This window comes from Bos taurus, chromosome 3 (genome assembly GCF_002263795.3).
Source record: "Bos taurus isolate L1 Dominette 01449 registration number 42190680 breed Hereford chromosome 3, ARS-UCD2.0, whole genome shotgun sequence".
Taxonomy (NCBI): Eukaryota; Metazoa; Chordata; class Mammalia; order Artiodactyla; family Bovidae; genus Bos; species Bos taurus.
This window is the reverse complement of record NC_037330.1, coordinates 109,448,874-109,467,492: the sequence shown is the minus strand read 5'-3', so window position 1 is coordinate 109,467,492 and position 18,619 is coordinate 109,448,874. Positions and strand designations below refer to the sequence as shown.

Genomic DNA, 18,619 nt, shown 5'->3' with positions numbered 1-18,619 from the left:
GCGATCCCACGCGCCACAGCTAAGACCTGATGCAGCCAAATAAATAAATACTAAAAAAAAAAGACAAAGCAGGACGTGACGCCACGCTCTCCAAGCCTGGAGAGCCCCGGAGGCTTCAGTATTCTTTGTACTATGGGACCAGAGGGAATTTACATGCTGCTTCAAAATAAAGATGCTAGCTGATGTAACTGTGTGTGTGTGTGTGCGGGTTTGTGCGCTCAGTCGCATCTGACTTTGCAGCCCCAAGGACGGTAGCACGCCAGGCTCCTTTGTCTGTCGAATTTTCCAGGCAAGAATACTGAAGCAGGGTGCCATTTCCTACTCCAGGGGATCTTCCCGACCCAGACCCAGGATCAAATCCACGTCTCTTGCATCTCCCGCATTGGCAGGTGGATTCTTTACCGCTAACGCCAGCTGGGTGATAGTAAGACAATAATAATGATAATAATATTTATTGAGTATATGCTATGTACTGGGTGGTGTGTAGCACTTTAGAGCATTACAGTATTATCATATTCATCCTCACAGTAAACATTCAATAGATGAAGAAATAAATCTTGGAGTATCTGCTAGGTGACAAGCTGGGATTAAACCTTACCTCCTCTCTGCTGTGCTTAACTGGAGAAAGGGAGGGGCCGAGCATGGCTGCAGTCTATGTGGCGGCCCACATATTGCTTTCCCGGCCCCCTGAACACTGGTCTGACAATTACTGTTGAGCATTCATTCACCTGATGAGTCCAGGGACTTCAGTTCCCCAGGGGACTGGCCCGGACACTGGCAACACGAAGCGACCACTGGAATTCTGAACTTTGTCCTTTAGAAATATGGACACCTGGGGGGAAAAAATACTTGGTGTCATTTTCTTGGCATATTTCCACAGACATATGCATTCTGAGAATGGGAAGTGTGTAATGGCTTAAGACGAGAGAAAAACACACCATGACAAACAACTGCGGAGTATAGTGTTTTTACAAACAGAACCTCTTTGAGCCACATAACAAACCTCCCAGGGAGGTAGTGCTGCTGTGCTGTGCTTAGTCGCTCAGTCGTGTCCAACTCATGTGTCCCTGTGGACTGCAGCCTGCCAGGCTCCTCTGTTTATGGGGATTCTCCAGGGTAGAATTCTGGAGTGGGTTGCCATGCCCTCCTCCAGGGGATCTTCCCAACCCAGGGATCGAACCGGGGTCTCCTGCATTGCAGGCAGGTTCTTTACCAGCTGAGCTACCAGGGAAGCCCATGGATAGCGCGACCCCTGCCTTCACGATGAGGAGGTTGGGGTTCAGAGAGTGAAGCGACTTGCCCAGAAGGATTCAAAATCAAGGATGACTCCAGATTCCATGTCCATTCCTTGGTTCCTTATAAACTCTCTATATAGCTCTGAGGCTGGAGCTGTTAAGACCCTCATTATCTCCTCAGAGGTTGACACTCCCTCCAGGCCTACCAGCTCATAAGGGGCAGAGCTGAGGATTCACACCCTTGTGTTTCTGACTGCAAGCTCTCAGCCACTGCTGGACTGGTGAGGAGGGGCCGGCCGGGTGGGTCCAGCGGGCATAGAGTCTGAAAGTCTACTACGTGAGTCAAAACCCCACACTATGCTTATTTCTCCTCCTTGCTTCATGCACTCTTGTATTGAGGTGTTGGTTGAATTAAATCCCATCAGTTTTATTGGGGAGTTTCCTGGCAGTCCAGTGGTTAAGACTGGGTGCTTTCACTGCAGGGGGCCTGGGTTCAGTCTCTGGTTGGGGAACTGAGATCCCACAAGTTGTACAGCATGGCCAAAAAAAAAAAAATCAGTTTCTTCCTCATCTGTAAAGTGAGATAAACTTGAAGGTTCCTTCAAACTCTAAAATTCCACAAGATTATATCAGTAACATTGCCAAGAATAAGCATCTGTTGCACGCAAGGCAGCGAAAGTGCAAAGTGCTGAGGATTTGTACGCTGGCAGCGTGGCCTGCCGACGTTACACTGTCCAGGCGCACAGCTCAGCTGGGCCTCTCCTTGGCTCTGAGTTTTTTGGTAAGTTATGCTACCTTTCTCTTTGGTCGTCTGAGGCTAGTAACAGAACCTATTGAATGGGTTAGTTGAGCACTAAATCAGGTAATGAACAAGAAGTCCTTTCCACAGAGCCTGACACATAAGTGCCCGATGAGAGGTAGCTAACAGTCTCAGTATCACAGTCTGATTGGACGCAGGACACAGCATAGAGTGCAGAAACGATGACACTGTCAAGAGCAGTATGCTGCACACACAAAGGAGCCCACCAAAGAGAGTGACCACAGGCAGAGCGGGTGGGCAGGGGCCACTGTGGGTGTGGAGCTGGGCCTGGGGATGCTGGGTGTGAAGACACTTCAGAAACACAGAAAGTGAAAGTGAAAGTCACTCAGTCGTGTCTGACTCTTTGCGACCCCATGGACTCTACAGTCCATGGAATTCTCCAGGCCAGAATACTGGAGTGGGGTTGCCTTTCCCTTCTCCAGGGGGATCTTCTCAACCCAGGGATCGAACCCAGGTCTCCCGCACCGCAGGTGGATTCTTTACCAGCTGAGCCACAATGGGTGGGCAAAAAGGCATGTTTTGGGAGAAGTGTGTACACTGGTTTGGTTGGAGGGTTTGGCTTTAAGGACATTTTAACCTTGAGATTCTGTGACCACGGGATATGAATACAAGCAAGGAGAAAGAAAATTCTGAGAGAAGTGAGACTTTATGCCTGTTTTGGACTTTCTGGTTAGTTAATTCTAACAGGGGTGACTATGTCATAGACCCGAAATGTACAAATTTAGTCAAGTGTGTGTCTGGGTTTGACCTGAAGATCTGCCCTTGGCTGGAGGGGACTGTTTGGTCTGCCTGCTTGCCCAGCCCCTCTGCTGACACTCAGCTTAGCTGTGACTCTCCTGTGCCCTGTTCCTCTCACTCCACCCTTTTTATTCCGAGGTAATCTCCTCTCTTCCCATACACCGGTGTTCACCTCAGTGCTGATGGCTCCCAGGTCTGGAGCCTCCACTCAGTCTTCTTTCCTGGGCATCTGACCCGTCTAATCCCACTGCCTATTAAATATGTCCACGGATCCATGGGAAGCACCTGCAATTCACCCTGCTCAGAACAGGGCTCCATCCGTCTTCCCTAATCTGATCCCCCTGAATGACACCACCAGGTCACCACGTCAGCAATCTGAGTCCCCCGCCCACCACCTTCCCATGGCTATTCAGTGGCCAGGCCCTGCTCATCCAGTGATCATTTCTGTGTCCGGCCCCTCCTCTCTGCCCTGCTCCCTAGCTCGGACCTTCACCACCTCTAGCCTGGGGACTGCAGAGCCTCCCTGCCTCTGCTCTCATCTGTGTTGGATCTGTCCTCCACTCTGCTGCTACAGAGAATCTTCTCAACTCCTCTCTGACCGTGTTCCTCTCCTGGTTCACTGGCTTAGCCGCCTGCCCGACGATGTCCAGCTGGCCCATGCTCCTCTCTGCAGCCGTGCTCCTCCTCGAGCCCGAGGCAGCCTTCTGACCCCTGCACTGCCCGTCACGCCGGGTAGTCACCTGAAGGTGCTTTGCAAGGTGGTGTCCTCTTAACCCCTCCTCTTGTTTTCCCATGGTCCTGGGGAAAACCTCTTTCTTTTAAAGCTCTCGGATCCTCTGTGCAGACGCCCTGATGCTCTTAGGTAGAGGTGGCCATGCCCCACAGTGTCCTCTCTTTTCTGGGTCAGAATCAAACATCCATAAGGCACTTAGTGCACGTTCCCTTCTCTGAGGAGGTCCTGAGGGCAGGACACGTGTTTCCTATGGAAAGAGGGAATGAAGGTTGTGGAGCTGCGGGGCTAGCGTGCTGAATGCTCCATGAGTGCCCACACTCCCCAGCATGATGGCGGGATTCAGGTGGCCGGGAGGAAGTGAGCCAGGGATGTAAATGCTTGGGGAATGTGGGTGAGTGACTTCACAGTTTGTTTCAACAGTGAGGGCTGACTGTGGGGCTTTGGACGGTGTGATGGTTGCTGGTCTGGCCTTATAAGAGGAGGGCTAAGTTTGTGTAGGCAGGAAAATAATGATCTGAAAGGGAGGGGGAAGCTGGTAGAATGCCAACCCTGCTTCTTGCAGCCTGCCTGTGGATGAAGGAAATGACCGGCCGCCTTCAGGTGGCGAGAAGACTTTGCATACAGCCTCTCTGCTGCATGCTAGGATGCCCACGTCACGCCTCCGGCTTTCCTCTCCCCTCTGAGCTCCAGGTTTAGACATCCAGCTACCTGCTTGACTCTGCTACTCAGAGAGCAAATCGAGCGTAAACAGAACGATTTTTTCTACTCAAATATCCTTCCCTTCCGTCCTTCCCCAACTCAGAAAATGGCACCAGCAACCTAGGAGCTGTTCTTCATTCCTCTTTCCCTCATTCCCCACATCCAATCTCTGAGTAAATCTTATTGACCCTGCCCTGAAGGTGAGTATGTGAATATTTTTCATGATCTCCAGAGCAAACACCTAGTCCAAGTGCTTTCCTTTTTTACCTGGATCTCATTTTTTTACCTAGATTTTGTAACTGCTGGCCTACCTCTTTTAGTTCATTTTCCAGATCCAAGTCAGATCATGTTATCAGTTCATCTTAAAATCCTCCAGATCTTTTCTTTACTCTTAGGATAAAGTCCTTACTAGAATCTAAAGCTAAGTCACCTGGTAGGTAAGAACCAGTTTATTCATGACTGGCATCTCCTGCTCAGTGAGCACTCACCCTACCTAGGTGGTTAACTTTATTTGAGTACTGCCCCCGCCTAGACATGCTCTGTTCACACAGCCTTTCTCTCTGTCCATGGGGCGCTTCGTGCTTTTCCCACTTAATGGTCTTTGAACTCGCTGTCCCTTCAGGCTAGAAGCTCTTCCCTGAGATCTTTGTTAGTTATACTCTCAGCTGAAATGTCTGTCCTCAGAAAGGCTGTCCTTGCCTCTACCATCTAAGGATATATTGTCCAGTAAGGTAGCTATTAGTCAAGTGTGACTATTTAAATTTAGATTAAATTAACAGCTCAGTTTCTCTGTCTGATGAGCCATGTTTCAAGTACCCAACAGCCCTATGGGGCTAGTGGCTCTCTCAGTGGACAGCATGGATACAGAACATTTCCATCATGACAGGAAGCTCTGTTGGACAGAGCTGGTCGGAAGCAACATCCCATCCCAGTTCCCTCCTATAAGGCCATCTTCCTGAGAATTATCAGAACTGGAACACAACTTAACGTGTCCTCGTGGTTTCTTCCTACTGGCATGGAGCCTTCTCAGGGCAGGGCCTCTGCCTTGTTCACTTCTATATCTCAGGACTGAAAATGACCTGGAGTGGAGCAGGCACTCAGTACATATTTGTTAGACAGACTAGTTTTCCAGGGATGCAGTGTTTCCAAGTGGAGTGGATAATGGAGTGGAGATGTGAGGACCAGGCTGTGAAGAGGTGAAGATGGAGTGATGTTTGCCAACTGGAACAGTGGAAGCACAGGAGGAAAGTCCGTGATAGAAGATGCATGCACGCGGAGGGGCGTTCGGGAGAGGGTGGGTGACCGGAGGGTCTACCCTGTAGGAGGCAACTCTGAAGGCGCTCCAGAGGGCTGAAGGGGTTGGGACTTGAGATGCCTGCACATAACTGCTCTGATTCCATATGGAATCAGTCTCTGCGCAGCCTCTTGGGCCCAGGGCACAGGTCAGGGCCTGGACCATACTAAGGCCACTTCAGGCTGCTTTTGTTTTTAAATCTTTACTTATCATTTATTTGGCTGCTCTGGGTCTTAGCTGTGGCACATAGGACCTTCAGCTGTGGCGTGCACGATCTAGTTCCCTGAGGATGGAACCTGGGCCCCCTGCATTGGGAGTGCAGAGTATTGGTCACTGGACTGCCAGGACAGTCCCAGTCAGGTTGCTTTGTGATATCACAGAAAGCTCTGGACGTTAGGATGTGGAGTCTTGTATTTGCTTTGGTTAAACAATGAGCAAGGGAATGTTAGGTCAGAGCTGTGTTTTCTTGATTTAGTTGGTTGGTTTTGCTAAACAATCTAAAAACTACCAAGACTGTTTCGAACACAGAGAAAATCTGTATAGGCAATCATAAAGAGCAGCTGAGCAGAAATACCATTAAAGGCCAGATTTGGAAAAGCAGCCAGATGTTACAGACCAGTGGCTGAGTAATGTCAGGATATGTGATTCCTATTTCTCTTGATGAACATTCTGATGTTTTATTGCCTGTCCATTTAGCAATTAAAGCTTAATGTAGTTTGTGGTTTAATATGTTTTAATGATTTTGTTATAGACTTATTATTAGGAGTCTTCTCATCATAATGAATTTCATCTCGCCAGAACTGAGAAATCAATATGGCTGCTTATATTACAACGATCCATAAAATATTGTCCAAATATGCACAGGCTTGACAGCAGGGTTTTCAATATTTTAAAGTAATGTAAAACTTAATCTTATTTGTACTTTCACATTTTTAATTTCAATTGATGACTATTAGAGATCTTGATTTACATTGATGTTATTATTGCTCCATCCATAGCAAATGAAATTATTCATGAGGGTTAAAAATAAAATTGGCCTCAGCATTGTCATCAATTTATCTTTCCCTGTTCATAGGAGGGAAATAACAAGGTTCTAAATATATTTTATTTATTTCCTTTTTTTTTGGATTTAATATTATTATTATTTTCTGGCCATACTGCACAGCATGGGGGATCTTAGTTCCCCGATCTGGAGTTGAACCTGCACCCTCTGCAGTGGTCCCTATTTCTCTTTTTTTAAAAAAATATTTCTGTTTGTGAATATGTTACACATGAACATGTACAAAATTCAAAAAGTCCAAAGAGCGGGACTTCCCTGCTGGCCCACTGGTTAGGACACTGTGCTTCCACTGCAGGGGGCACGGGTTTGATCCCCGGTTGGGGAAACTAAGATCCTGTAAGCTTCACAATGTGGCCAAAAAAAAAAAAAAAGTTCAAAGAGTATACAAGGGAAAGTAGGTCTCTTTTGCATCCCTGTCCTCCACGCACTTCCCCGCCCCCAGGAGGCAACCACCACGACCAGGGTCCTGTCCCTCCTGCCAGAAGCACTCGGTAGTGTGTGTGTATATATACACACACATCAGTTCAGGTCAGTCGCTCAGTTGTGTCCAACTCTTTGCAACCCCATGAATTGCAGCACGCCAGGCCTTCCTGTCTATCACCAACTCCCAGAGTTCACTCAAACATGTATATATGCAAATACATATGTTACATGTGATGCCTTACTTAATCCCCCTGACAAACTCTAAATCAGGTATTATCATTTCCACAATTTTGTGGAAGACCCGGGTTCGATCCCTGGGTCAGGAAGATCCCCTGGAGAAGGAAATGGCAATCCACTCCAGTACTACTGCCTGGAAAATCCCATGGACAGAGGAGCCTGATAGGCTACAGTCCATGGGGTCGCAAAGAGTCGGACACGACTGAGCGACTTCACTTTCACTGTCACTTTAGATGGTGAAACTAAAGCCTCAGGGAAGTAATTTGCCCAAGGTCACGGAGCTGTGCTGGAGCTGGGATTCAAACGGGAGTGCCTGACTCTAGTGCCTGGCTCACTGTGGGTGTCTTTCCCATATCAGTGTGCTAAATTACGGGAAGGAACAAAGTCCTGGCCAAGAGAGACCGGCCCCAAAGTCAGAAGCTCAGGAATGTGGGTTTTCAAACTTGGAGTGTAGAACTGTCTGGAGCAGGTGTGAGAAGAGGTGGTCGCGTCAACTGCGAGGCAAGGGCCAACAAAAAGTATGAAGGCCTGAGCTGAGCGACCGGAGTGGACAGGAGGGCGTGGACATTGAAGAGGCAGACTCGATGGGCTGCAGACACAATCAGATGAAGATCAGAGAAGGGAAACCAAAGGTGTGATGGTCTGGGGCTGAGCCAAATGAGTGAGGGAATGGCGGTCCTCTCAAAAGAAACCAGGAAGTTAGGCAGGACTTGAATTCTGGAGACTCGTTTAGCTGCACACATGAGGCTGTGGGCACTGGGGGAACTTTTTAGAAGCAGGTGGCGATGTGGGTCTTGATGGCAGGGCTGGGGTAAGGGGGGTGCAGAGGTTAGAAGTAGGAGTCACCACAGATAGAGGAGTTAGTTGGCAGCCAAAGTGGGGGGGAAAGTGATTCAAGAGCAGGGGGTGGGTAAAGCCAGAAGGGGAAAGGCTTGGAGACAGAAGGAGGGGAGCAAGGACTGAAAGACGGAGAGATGGGAGAGGTTAGGGCCGGCCGAGATGGGGACTGTTCCCTGGAGCAAGAGGGCCGCCTCCTGACAGCTCAGATGCTGGACAAGTCAAGGCAATAAAGGCTCGGGAAAAGGTTTTGGAGTTGAGATCAGACTGGGAGCCTGGAGAAGCAAGGGAAGAAGCCATATTCTAAAGAAACATACAGAAGGTAACTGGGAGGGAATGTGGCATCACTGTCCTGCTCGGTCCCTTGAAAACCCGCTGAGATTTATCATCAGACAGTTGATCATCACGGAAGCAAACACCGAGGATGTGCTAATGGGGCGGAATCCCAGTCTTGGTCTGCCCTGACGACTTGCGCCCTGTCTCGCAAGGGCGGCAGTGCAGGGCACTCCCGGGTCACCCACTCACTCACCCGGATGTGCAGGTCCTGGAAGAAGATGAGGAGTGTCTGTCGGATCAGCTGGAACTCCCCTGCAGAGAGGCCCCCGTATATCTGTGCAGGCAAAGCAGAAACAGGCATTCTGCTTTCAGAAGTGAGATGGGAGACTGTGGTGGGGGGAGCGGGGGGTGGTGGGTGCCCAGAGATGGAGCCAGAGGGCAAGGAGAAGACTCAGCTGCTGGGCGGGGTGGAGGGGCAGGAGGGGAATACCACCCGCACCCCACCCTACCCCCCATCCACCCAAGGGGCAAACCCCACCGCAGCACACTGAGCGGGGCACATTCTGCCTCTCCTGTTCCCCAAGATTCCACAGAATATCTACTACCGACTCCCTTCAGAAAAGTTAGGCAAGAACTGCAATGTTCTGTGCCTCCGCTTTCCCGGGTATGAAGGCCCCAGTGAGAGGGTATAAGATGACAACATCTCTTGTGTTACCAAAATGGATTCCTGTGGATTGTGGAACTTTCTGGGACAGTGGCCGGCTGGGTCATTCCCTGTCCTGTTTCCTTTGGCATAGAACCTGCCTGTCCTTAACAGGGGAATGGGAATGAGTACTGGGGGCTGAGAGGAGGTGCGCCGACAGCCCGCTTACGTCAGTCAGCTGCCGAAACGTCTTGTCCACTTGATGAAGGATGGTTGGGGAATCTTGGATGAGTCCCTTGATGGCATCTAAGTGATTCAAAGTGACCAGCAGCACATCCTTGGGACGAGGACACAGCAACACTTGATACTTGAAAGCCATCGTCATCAGGTCATAGAGCTGCCAACCCACACGTGAACAAAAGAAACGGACCTTATATAAAGGCAGGCCTCAAACCTCCAACAGTGATTCAGTACCGGAAACAATTCAGCGCTTACCATGCAGCTCAGTGACCACATCATGCAAACCAAGACACTGATGAGAGCGAAAGGGGGTGGCGGTCACAAGCTGGGGCAACAGCAGTGAATCGGGACGTTCCTGGGCAAACCAGAGTGTCCGGTCAGCTTACGCGTGGTGCTGATGGAACGAATATGAAACAATACGGGCAGCTGTGGGGCCCGGGACTGGGTGCTGGGCTTGGAGAATACAAGCCCCAGTTTGAGCCCTCCTTGCCACAGATGTGGATGTGCTGCTGCCCTGCTGCGCTCAGCTGTGTCTGATTCTCTGCAACCCCCGGTGTGGGCTGTAGCCCGCCAGGATCCCTGGTCCAAGGGATTTTCCAGGCAAGAATACTGGAGTGGGTTGCCCTTTCCTACTCCAGGGGATTGTCCTGACCCAAGGATCGAACCTGCATCTCCTCCATTGCAGACTCTTTACCTACTGAGCCACCTGGGAAGCTCAGGTTTGTTGGATGGCCCTGGCCAAGTCTCTTTGCCTCTCTGAGCCTGAGTTTTCTCATGTGTAAAAAGTATGCCCTAATTCCTCAACGTTGCAGAACTGCTGAGAGGTGTAAATGAGAAAACACATGTCAAAATGGCAAGACTGAGGTTCTATGACTGCATTAAATGAATAATGGAACTTAATGGGACATCAACAAGCTCCACGAATGGTATGACCTTTCATGAAGATCAGAGGTGACGCTGGCGAGGACCACAGTGGTCACGATGGGCTTTGTGGGAGAAGTGGGCCTCATACAGACTTGAGGCAGGGTTCCAACTGGGTAAGGGAGGAAAAAGGCATTCGGGTGGTAGGGAACAGTATGCTTGAGGGTCCGGAGGCAAGCCGTGGGTGTGCTGTTTTCCTGGGAGAAAGAGTAGAACAGCCTGACTGGAGGGGATGGTTTGTGTTGGGGGTGGTGGGAAATAAAGTTGGATAATTATGGCAAGGTTAGAATATTAAACGTTTTTGAAAGATGCACAAAATAATTTAGACTAGATGAGGTAGGAATTAGGGGGCTACTGAAATTTTCTGCGCTGATGTGATAAAAGTGGTAATTAAACAAGATTAGTGAGTCTGGCCATGATGAGATGTGCGAGAAGGGAGAAGCTGGAGTGAGGGCAGTCAGCTGGTGCCTGGCTCCTAGGAGGGTGGCAATAACATGATCGTATGAAAGAAAGAAATTTTGTTGGAGAAACCCGGATGGAAGGCCTGGAAGGAAGATGGCGGGGAAGGATGAGGCAGGGGAAAGAAGAGACTGTGACACTCAGGAGAAAAGCTGTTTGTTAGTGCACGTTGACTGCCTGACTGGATCTGGGGGACGAAGATGAGGGCTGTCCAAATTGACCACAGCGTTTTCAACGTGGTGCCTGCGAGATGCATGATGCTACGTGACGCTGCTGCTGGAGGCAAGTTTGGGAGAGAAGGTACGGACATGTCTGAGGCAGGACTGAAAGTTAAACCACCCGAGTGCTTTGCGGAGCACACGGATGTGCATGGCCTCAACTAATCCCATTTAATTTCACAAGAACTCTACATGTGTGTTCAGTTCAGTTCAGTCGCTCAGTCGTGTCCGACTCTTTGTGACCCTATAGACCTATAGCCTGCTAGGCTCCTCTGTCCATGGGATTCTCCAGGCAAGAATACCGAGGTAGGTATTATACCAGGTTTAAAAATGAAAAAACGTGCCCAATTTCACACAGCTGGTAAAAAGTAGCAGGGTGAGATTTGAAACTAAAGACAGTCGGATCCTGAAGCACTTGCTAGAACCCTCTCCGTGATCTCCTTTCTCCAACATGCAGCTAGACATTTCACTTAGAAAGTGCCTGCCTACATAGAGGGGTGGGGTGGCGGGAGAGAGGCTCAAAAGGGAGGAGATGTACGTAAACATATGCTGCCTCACTTTGTTGTACAGAAGAAACTAACGCAACACTGTAAAGCAATTATATCCAATAATAACATTAAAAAAGAGAAAGCGACATACAGCAGGAGCTGTCTTGGTCTGTGTGTGTGTGTGTGTGTGTGTGTGTGTGTGTGTGCATGCGTGTGCAGGCTTGTCTAATACTAGAGACGTAGATTTGAGACTCTCAGCCATCATCATCAAACATTAAGTACCTGTTGTGTACAGGACACTGTGCTAGGAATAAAGTATAAAAACAGGTATAAGATGAAGAAATCAAAGTTCAGAGTTATTCAGTGAATTGAGTCTCATAGCCATTGGTAGTGGAGAAGGAAATGGCAACCCACTCCAGTACTCTTGCCTGGAGAATCCTGTGGACAGAGGAGCCTGGTGGGCTGCTGTCCATGGGGTCGCACAGAGTCAGACACGACTGAAGCGACTTAGCATGCATGCATGCCATTGGTAGAACTAGGACTCTAACCCAGGTTTTTTGTTTCTAAATCCTGTGTCATATCTCAATGGAAACCTAAACTTTCTTAAAGGCAGAGGGAGATGAAGAAGCAGAGAGGAGAAGATACTGAACATTTATCTTTCTTCTGTCATTATGTATGTTTCTCACTTAATCCTCCCTCTAACTAATGAAGCAGCTTTTATTATCCCCATTTTATAGATGAGAAGATGGAAGCTCAGGGAGCTAAAGTAACTTTCTAAAGGTAATTGGCAGGAGGCAAGAGGGCGACGCTTACTCCTTGGAAGAAAAGTTATGACCAACCTAGATAGCATATTCAAAAGCAGAGACATTACTCTGCCAACAAAGGTCCGTCTAGTCAAGGCTATGGTTTTTCCAGTGGTCATGTATGGATGTGAGAGTTGGACTGTGAAGAAGGCTGAGTGCCGAAGAATTGATGCTTTTGAATTGTGGCGTTGGAGAAGACTCTTGAAAGTCCCTTGGACAGCAAGGATATCAGCTCTGGGATTTCTTTGGAGGGAATGATGCTGAAGCTGAAACTCCAGTACTTTGGCCACCTCATGCGAAGAGTTGACTCATTGGAAAAGTCTCTGATGCTGGGAGGGATTGGGGGCAGGAGGAGAAGGGGACGACAGAGGATGAGATGGCTGGATGGCATCACTGACTCGATGGACGTGAGTCTGAGTGAACTCCGGGAGTTGGTGATGGACAGGGAGGCCTGGCGTGCTGCGATTCATGGGGTCGCAAAGAGTCGGACACGATTGAGTGACTGAACTGAACTGAATTGAACTGAAGAAGGCACAGTTGAAGGCAGTCTGTCTCCCTGAGGTTTCCAGGTGCCAGCACTGAGACAGTGTTGCTTTTTGCACACCTGGCACCCACTGTCAGTCCTCATGATTTATAGAAATTCACATAATAAAGGGACTTGAAAAGGGATTCTTATTAACATTATTTCGCATTGCAGGAAGATTCTTTACCAGCTGAGCCACAAGGGAAGCCCGAGAATACTGGAGTGGGTAGCCTATCCCTTTTCCAGGGGATTGCCCTGACCCAGGAATCGAAGCGGGGTCTCCTGCATTGCAGGTGGATTCTTTACCAATTGAGCTATCAGGGAAGCCTTGTTATTCAGATTAGTTTCTCCTAATGTCCTATTTCAGTTCCATTTCCCACATTCTATTTAAGTCATCATGGCTCCTTAGGCTCCTCTTGGCTGTGACGGTTTCTCTAGTTTTCCTTGTTTTTGGTGGCCTTGACAATTTCGATGACAGGTCAGGTATTTTTTTAACATGACCTCCGAATGGTATTTGCCTGCTGTTTTTCTTCATGATCAGCCTGGGGTTGTGGGTTTTGGGGAGGAAGATCACAGAGGCAAAGCGTTATTCTCATCTTGTCATACCAGGGTACGGCCACATGGCTTATCACTGCTGATGTTACCTCCTGGTTGAGGTAATATTTGCCATGTTTCTCCACTGAGAAGTTAGTTGTCCCCCTCCCCCGCTTTGCATACTGTCTTCCTTGGAAGGAAGTCACCAATCGCAGCCACATTCAAGGAGTGGGGAGTTCTGCTCTCTCTCCCTGAGGGCGGGGCATGTATATAAAGTGTCTGGAATTCTGATGAACAGGAGATCTATCTGTTCTCTGACATTATTTATTTGGAATTATTCCTTTTAAAATCAGTACCCTAAAAAATTGTTCTACAAAGAAACAGACATGTTTACATTAGAAGTAGAGACTGAGTGGTTTTGAATTTGCTCTTTAAAAAATGCCTGGCGTGCAGGGCCGAGATCTGTTAAGAAGGAAGCAGAATTAAGCAGGGCTGGGTGCTTGGATTGGATTGGTATTGTTTACGCAGTCGAGCCTGGCTCTTTGTGACCCCGTGGATTGCAGCATGTCAGGCCTCCCTGTCCCTCACAATCTAAATGTGGACATGCAGACCCGCAGTCTCGGTGGGTGATATATATAATGGCTTAATAAACTACAGAGGGCTTTGAAGCTCCAGTATTTGGCCACCTGATGCGAAGAACTGACTCACTGGAAAAGACCCTGAGGCTTGGAAAGGTTGAAGGCTGGAGGAGAAGGGGACGACAGAGGATGAGATGATTGGATGGCATCACCAACTTGATGGATATGAGTTTGAGCAAGCTCCAGGAGTTGGTGATGGACAGGGAAGCCTGGTGTGCTGCAGTCCACGGGGTCACAAAGAGTTGAACATGGCTGAGAGACTGAACTGAACTGAACAGAGGGGTTGGTGCGGATGACTTCTGGGGTCCTTCCCAACTTGAAACTCAAGAATAAGCCATGGTTACACGTGCCTGTCTTTTGCCATGCACCACTGCACACGTCATCTCCTGGGACTCCAGCCGGTGGTAATCCACAAGAAACGCAGCCCAGGGCCATGCACCGCTGCGCACATCATCTCCTGGGACTCCAGTCTGTGGTAATCCATAAGAAACGCAGCCCTGGGGACGGAGGCAGCTGCTTACCTTATCCATGCTGGCCTGGTTCAGTCTCATGATCGAGGCGTGAGCCAGGCGGTCGTAGACGGTCCTCAGGGCCTTCTTGGAGTAGAGCTCTTGGGGTTTGAACAGTTCGTCCATGAACTTTTGATTGAACATGGTTGAAATGATGTCATTCATAACTGTCGAGACAAGAGAGGATGCAGGTGAGCAAAGCATTGGTGGAAGCTTTCCTCAGGAAATGCTCCCTGTGTGCAGATGGAGTGCAGGGGCAGGGCCTATGTGGTATGGGGATGCAGCGTGCTTGGAGACCTGCTTCTTGGGGAGAAACCCCACGTGTGTCCCAGTGGAAAGCAGGGTCCAGAGTGCCTTCTGAGCCCATCGTAAGGCAAACATACACGTGGCAGTGTGCTGTGGTTCAAACCACCTTCACACACAACGTTTCACTTGATGATAGAGAACATGTTTATTCTTTCTTTAAAAAAGACTTCTATTAGCATTGCAGATTAGATATCCACCTCAAAATGAGAAACAACATCACTTTTTTGTTTGTTTAGCAAGTCTATATCATTTTTACTTTAAATTTTATAAAATGGGACCTATAATGGTAATTGACTTTTTTTTTTTTCTTCTTCAAAACAGTTTACAAAAATAGACACAGGGCCTACCCACTGGTTAGAGATTAAAATTCCTTCTAGTGTTTCTACAAGATGTGTACTTCAGATTAACACCATTTGCTGCTGCTGCTGCTAAGTCACTTCAATCGCGTCCGACTCTGTGCAACCCCATAGACGGCAGCCTACCAGGCTCCCCCATCCCTGGGATTCTCCAGGCAAGAACACTGGAGTGGGTTGCCACTTCCTCCTCCAATGCATGAAAGTGAAAAGTAAAAGTGAAAGTGAATTCGCTTAGTCATGCCCGACTCTTCAACTCTTCGCGACCCTATGGACTGCAGCCTACCAGGCTCCTCTGTCCGTGGGATTTTCTAAGCAAGAGTACTGGAGTGGGTTGCCATTTCCTTCTCCATAACACCATTTAAGGATGTCTTAATTTCTCTATATGCTCTATAATATTGACATCATACGGTAGTGATATGTCCCATACTGTTGTTCAGATGGAAAATGTCCCGGTGGCAAGAATAAAAGGTCCTAGTGTGCTTAGTTGCTTCAGTTGTGTCCAGCTCTTTGCAACCCCATGGACTGTAGCCTGCGAGGCTCCTCTGTCCATGCGGGTTCTCTCCAGGCAAGAATATTGGAGTGAGTAGCCTATCCCTTCTCCAGGGTATCTTCCTGACCCAGGAATTGAGCTGGGGTTTCCTGCATTACAAGCGGATTCTTTATCAGCTGAGCTACCAGGGAAGCTAAGTATCTCTAATTCTAGGTCTTCATTCACTCATTCATTTAGATATTTTGTGGTACTCAAATAACATCATTTGAGGGCTAGGAAAACCATTTGGTACAAGAAATAGAAACAGATATGGTTGAATGCAGATTATTCTTAATTAATCCAGATATATTCCTGCCTAAAGGTGACTGTATATGGATGCTGAGACTATACATTCATAGTAATTAAAATCTGAAAGAAAACTGGGTACTTAAAATAATGACACAAAATCACGTGAGTGATTATTGCTGAAAGATACAGATCTCTCCTCTTGCCACACAAAGGACACAGCAGGTGACCCACGGTCACCCTTGTATCTTAGACAGTGAAGCAAGGTCATGATTTCAGACACTCTTTCTACCTGTAAGTAACCGACAGAAGTACCCTGAGGGCTCAGGCCAGCATTTTAAAGCATCTCAAAGAGCAGTTTTGGGGAGAAGTGGGGAGCTGAGGGCTAGCTGTACTTAAATCTTAAATGGAAGGGTTATAGAGCAAGGCGGGGAGGGAAACACCCCCTCTCCCCACTCCCACCCTGACATGAAAGAACAAACTGAGTGAGTGTGACTGCTTTCGGAAGTACTGGACTCACACTTGACCTCTGTATTTTACTCTAGACCCCATCCCGTCAGTGAGGAAGAAGCAGATCCATTACCAACACAGGGTATCCCTCATATGGGACAGTTTCAGTCCAGGCCAGCGTGCATTCAAAGTGCACTAACCTCTCCCTACTGTGCACAGCCTGGAGACCCAGGAACCCTTCTGGGTTTGCCTCAAGCATGGCCTTTGGCCTTCGACCTAAACAAGCAAGCTGCTGCTGCTGTTGCTGCTACTAAGTCACTTCAGTCGTGTCCAGCTCTGTGCAACCCCATAGACGGCAGCCCACCAGGCTCCTCTATCCCTGGGATTCTCCAGGCAAGAGTACTGGAGTGGGTTGCCATTTCCTTCTCCACTGCATGCATGCATGTTTAGTCGCTTCAGTCATGTCCGACTCTGTGCGACCCTATGGACAGCAGCCCACCAGGCTCCTCTGTCCCTGGGATTCTCTGGGCAAGAATACTGGAGTGGGTTGCCATTTCCCTCTCCAAAACAAGCAAGGGTCTGCAATAAATTGGACTTTCTGATATCTTTCTTACTGCAGCCTATATAAATGTAGAGTTGCATGAAATAGCTGCACACAGAAAGCCACATATAAGGCCTCAAAAAAGAGGGAATTTGAAGAATTTTCCATAGGTTTATGGAGGCCTGGGAGGAGTGCCAAAGAGGAAGAACTCACATTAAAGAATCACATCAGCTCTGATTATGTTCATGATTACAAAGAGCTCCCGTGCACTGAGGTGCTGAGTCGCGTCTCTAGGGTCTTTGAGCCTTTAGCAAGATCTAGGAAAATAGCTTAGACCTAAATAAGCCAGTTCTAAAAGAAAGAAAGCCCCAAGGTAATTTGTCAGCCACTCTGGCAAAGTAAAAAGCAAAGTGAAGCCTTTTCTTTGGGAAGTGAATAAGCTCTGTATCACCGTGGCTTCTTGCATAGAACTTCCAGAAAGTTCTCCTGCTGGGAAGAGAGTATGGCAGGCTCTGTCCCCATGGGCAGAGCAGTGAACACAAATGCCCCCAAGGGGAGATGGCAGTTTTGCAGTTGGGTCCTGGCACCCAGGGCACCCACCTTGATTTAATTTTTTGGAAGGAGCATGGGGGCACAAATGAACATGCTTACACCTCACAGTGTGCTTCAGCTGGCACTTGCTGACGTGGGCCTACTGTCTGCCGGACGTGGGGGGGTGGTGTGGGCAGAGAGGAAGCGAATGTTATCCTTGCCCAAGAGTAGCAGCCCACACCTTATTTATGCTAAACCTCAGCAGTTTTTTAAAAAAAATAATATTTATTTTATTTGGCTCCATCTTAGTTGCAGCATGCAGGGTCTGTCATCGTGGTGCACAGACTCCTGGTTGTGGCACTTGGCGGGCGCAGTAGCTGTGGCGTGTGGGCTGAGCTGCTCTGCGGCACGTGGGATCTTAGTTCCCTGACTGGGGATGGAACCCACACCCCCTGCATTACAAGGTGGACTCTTAACCACTGGACCACCAGCGAAGTCCTCTGGGAAGTTTTAACCTGATCTGTAAGTTAGTCTTGGTGTTCGTTTTTGGCACTCACATGAGCTCGGCATAATTGCATGCGGCAGGAATGTGCTAGAAGCCAGATTTCATCAGGAGACTAAAGCCAGGTGTGTGGAGGGGTGGTTTTTCATGGGTGCGCTGGAAGGGTCAGTAACTGAGTTCTTAACGTATTGGGCTTCTAATCCTGGGTTTGGATTATGAAGTCAGTTTCTGCTTATTATTTTTGGATATATAAGATAAATTCCAGTGATTCAGTTACACAAAAAGTCTTCAAAATCCATACTTTTCACCTGAAATTCTGCAGTGCATCAAAAGGTGGGCCAAAAATTGCTTGAGAAGTGGTGAGAGACGGTTGTTAAATATTATAAAACTATACCAACCACTTCGATTGGAGTTGTCTTCGAGCCTGGCCTGATGAAGTAATTCTCTTGATGAAAGCAACTGTGTTTTTAACTAGTACTTCTGTAAATTTTATTGTTTATGGGAATACACAACTTGAAACCAAGGGTAAAAAAGAGAAGCTACTATTTCTGGGTGGTTACCATGTTTTGAACCCTTATTATGTTGTAAGTCTTGGGCTTAGAACTTTCCATTCATTATCTTATTTAAATAAATAAATAATCAAATGATTTTGAAGGGTACCCCGCTCCTCACCCCCAGTTGCTAGGGCTTTGAAAAGGAAAAGAACAGAGATTTAAGAATACTCAAGTTTCTCAAAACCAAGGCAAACCTAATCAGACTATAAACCAATTTAAGAAACTGAAATGATAGCAAACAAGCACAAAAGGCTAGTGGGGGTGGGCTGGACAAAG

At 48.1% G+C, this 18,619-nt stretch overlaps 1 protein-coding gene across 2 annotated transcripts in view; it reads right to left on the bottom strand.

Moving 5' to 3' along the window:
- The window catches only part of OSCP1 (organic solute carrier partner 1), a 33,643-nt gene that overhangs the window by 8,512 nt on the left and 6,512 nt on the right, over positions 1-18,619 (bottom strand). For both annotated transcript variants that reach the window (XM_015465943.3, NM_001045904.1), the window contains 4 exons: positions 14,341-14,495; positions 9,225-9,392; positions 8,606-8,686; positions 729-832 (listed from right to left, as the gene is read on the bottom strand). In XM_015465943.3, the coding sequence (XP_015321429.1) occupies positions 729-832; positions 8,606-8,686; positions 9,225-9,392; positions 14,341-14,495 (508 nt within the window). The remainder of the gene's footprint in view (positions 1-728; positions 833-8,605; positions 8,687-9,224; positions 9,393-14,340; positions 14,496-18,619) is intronic.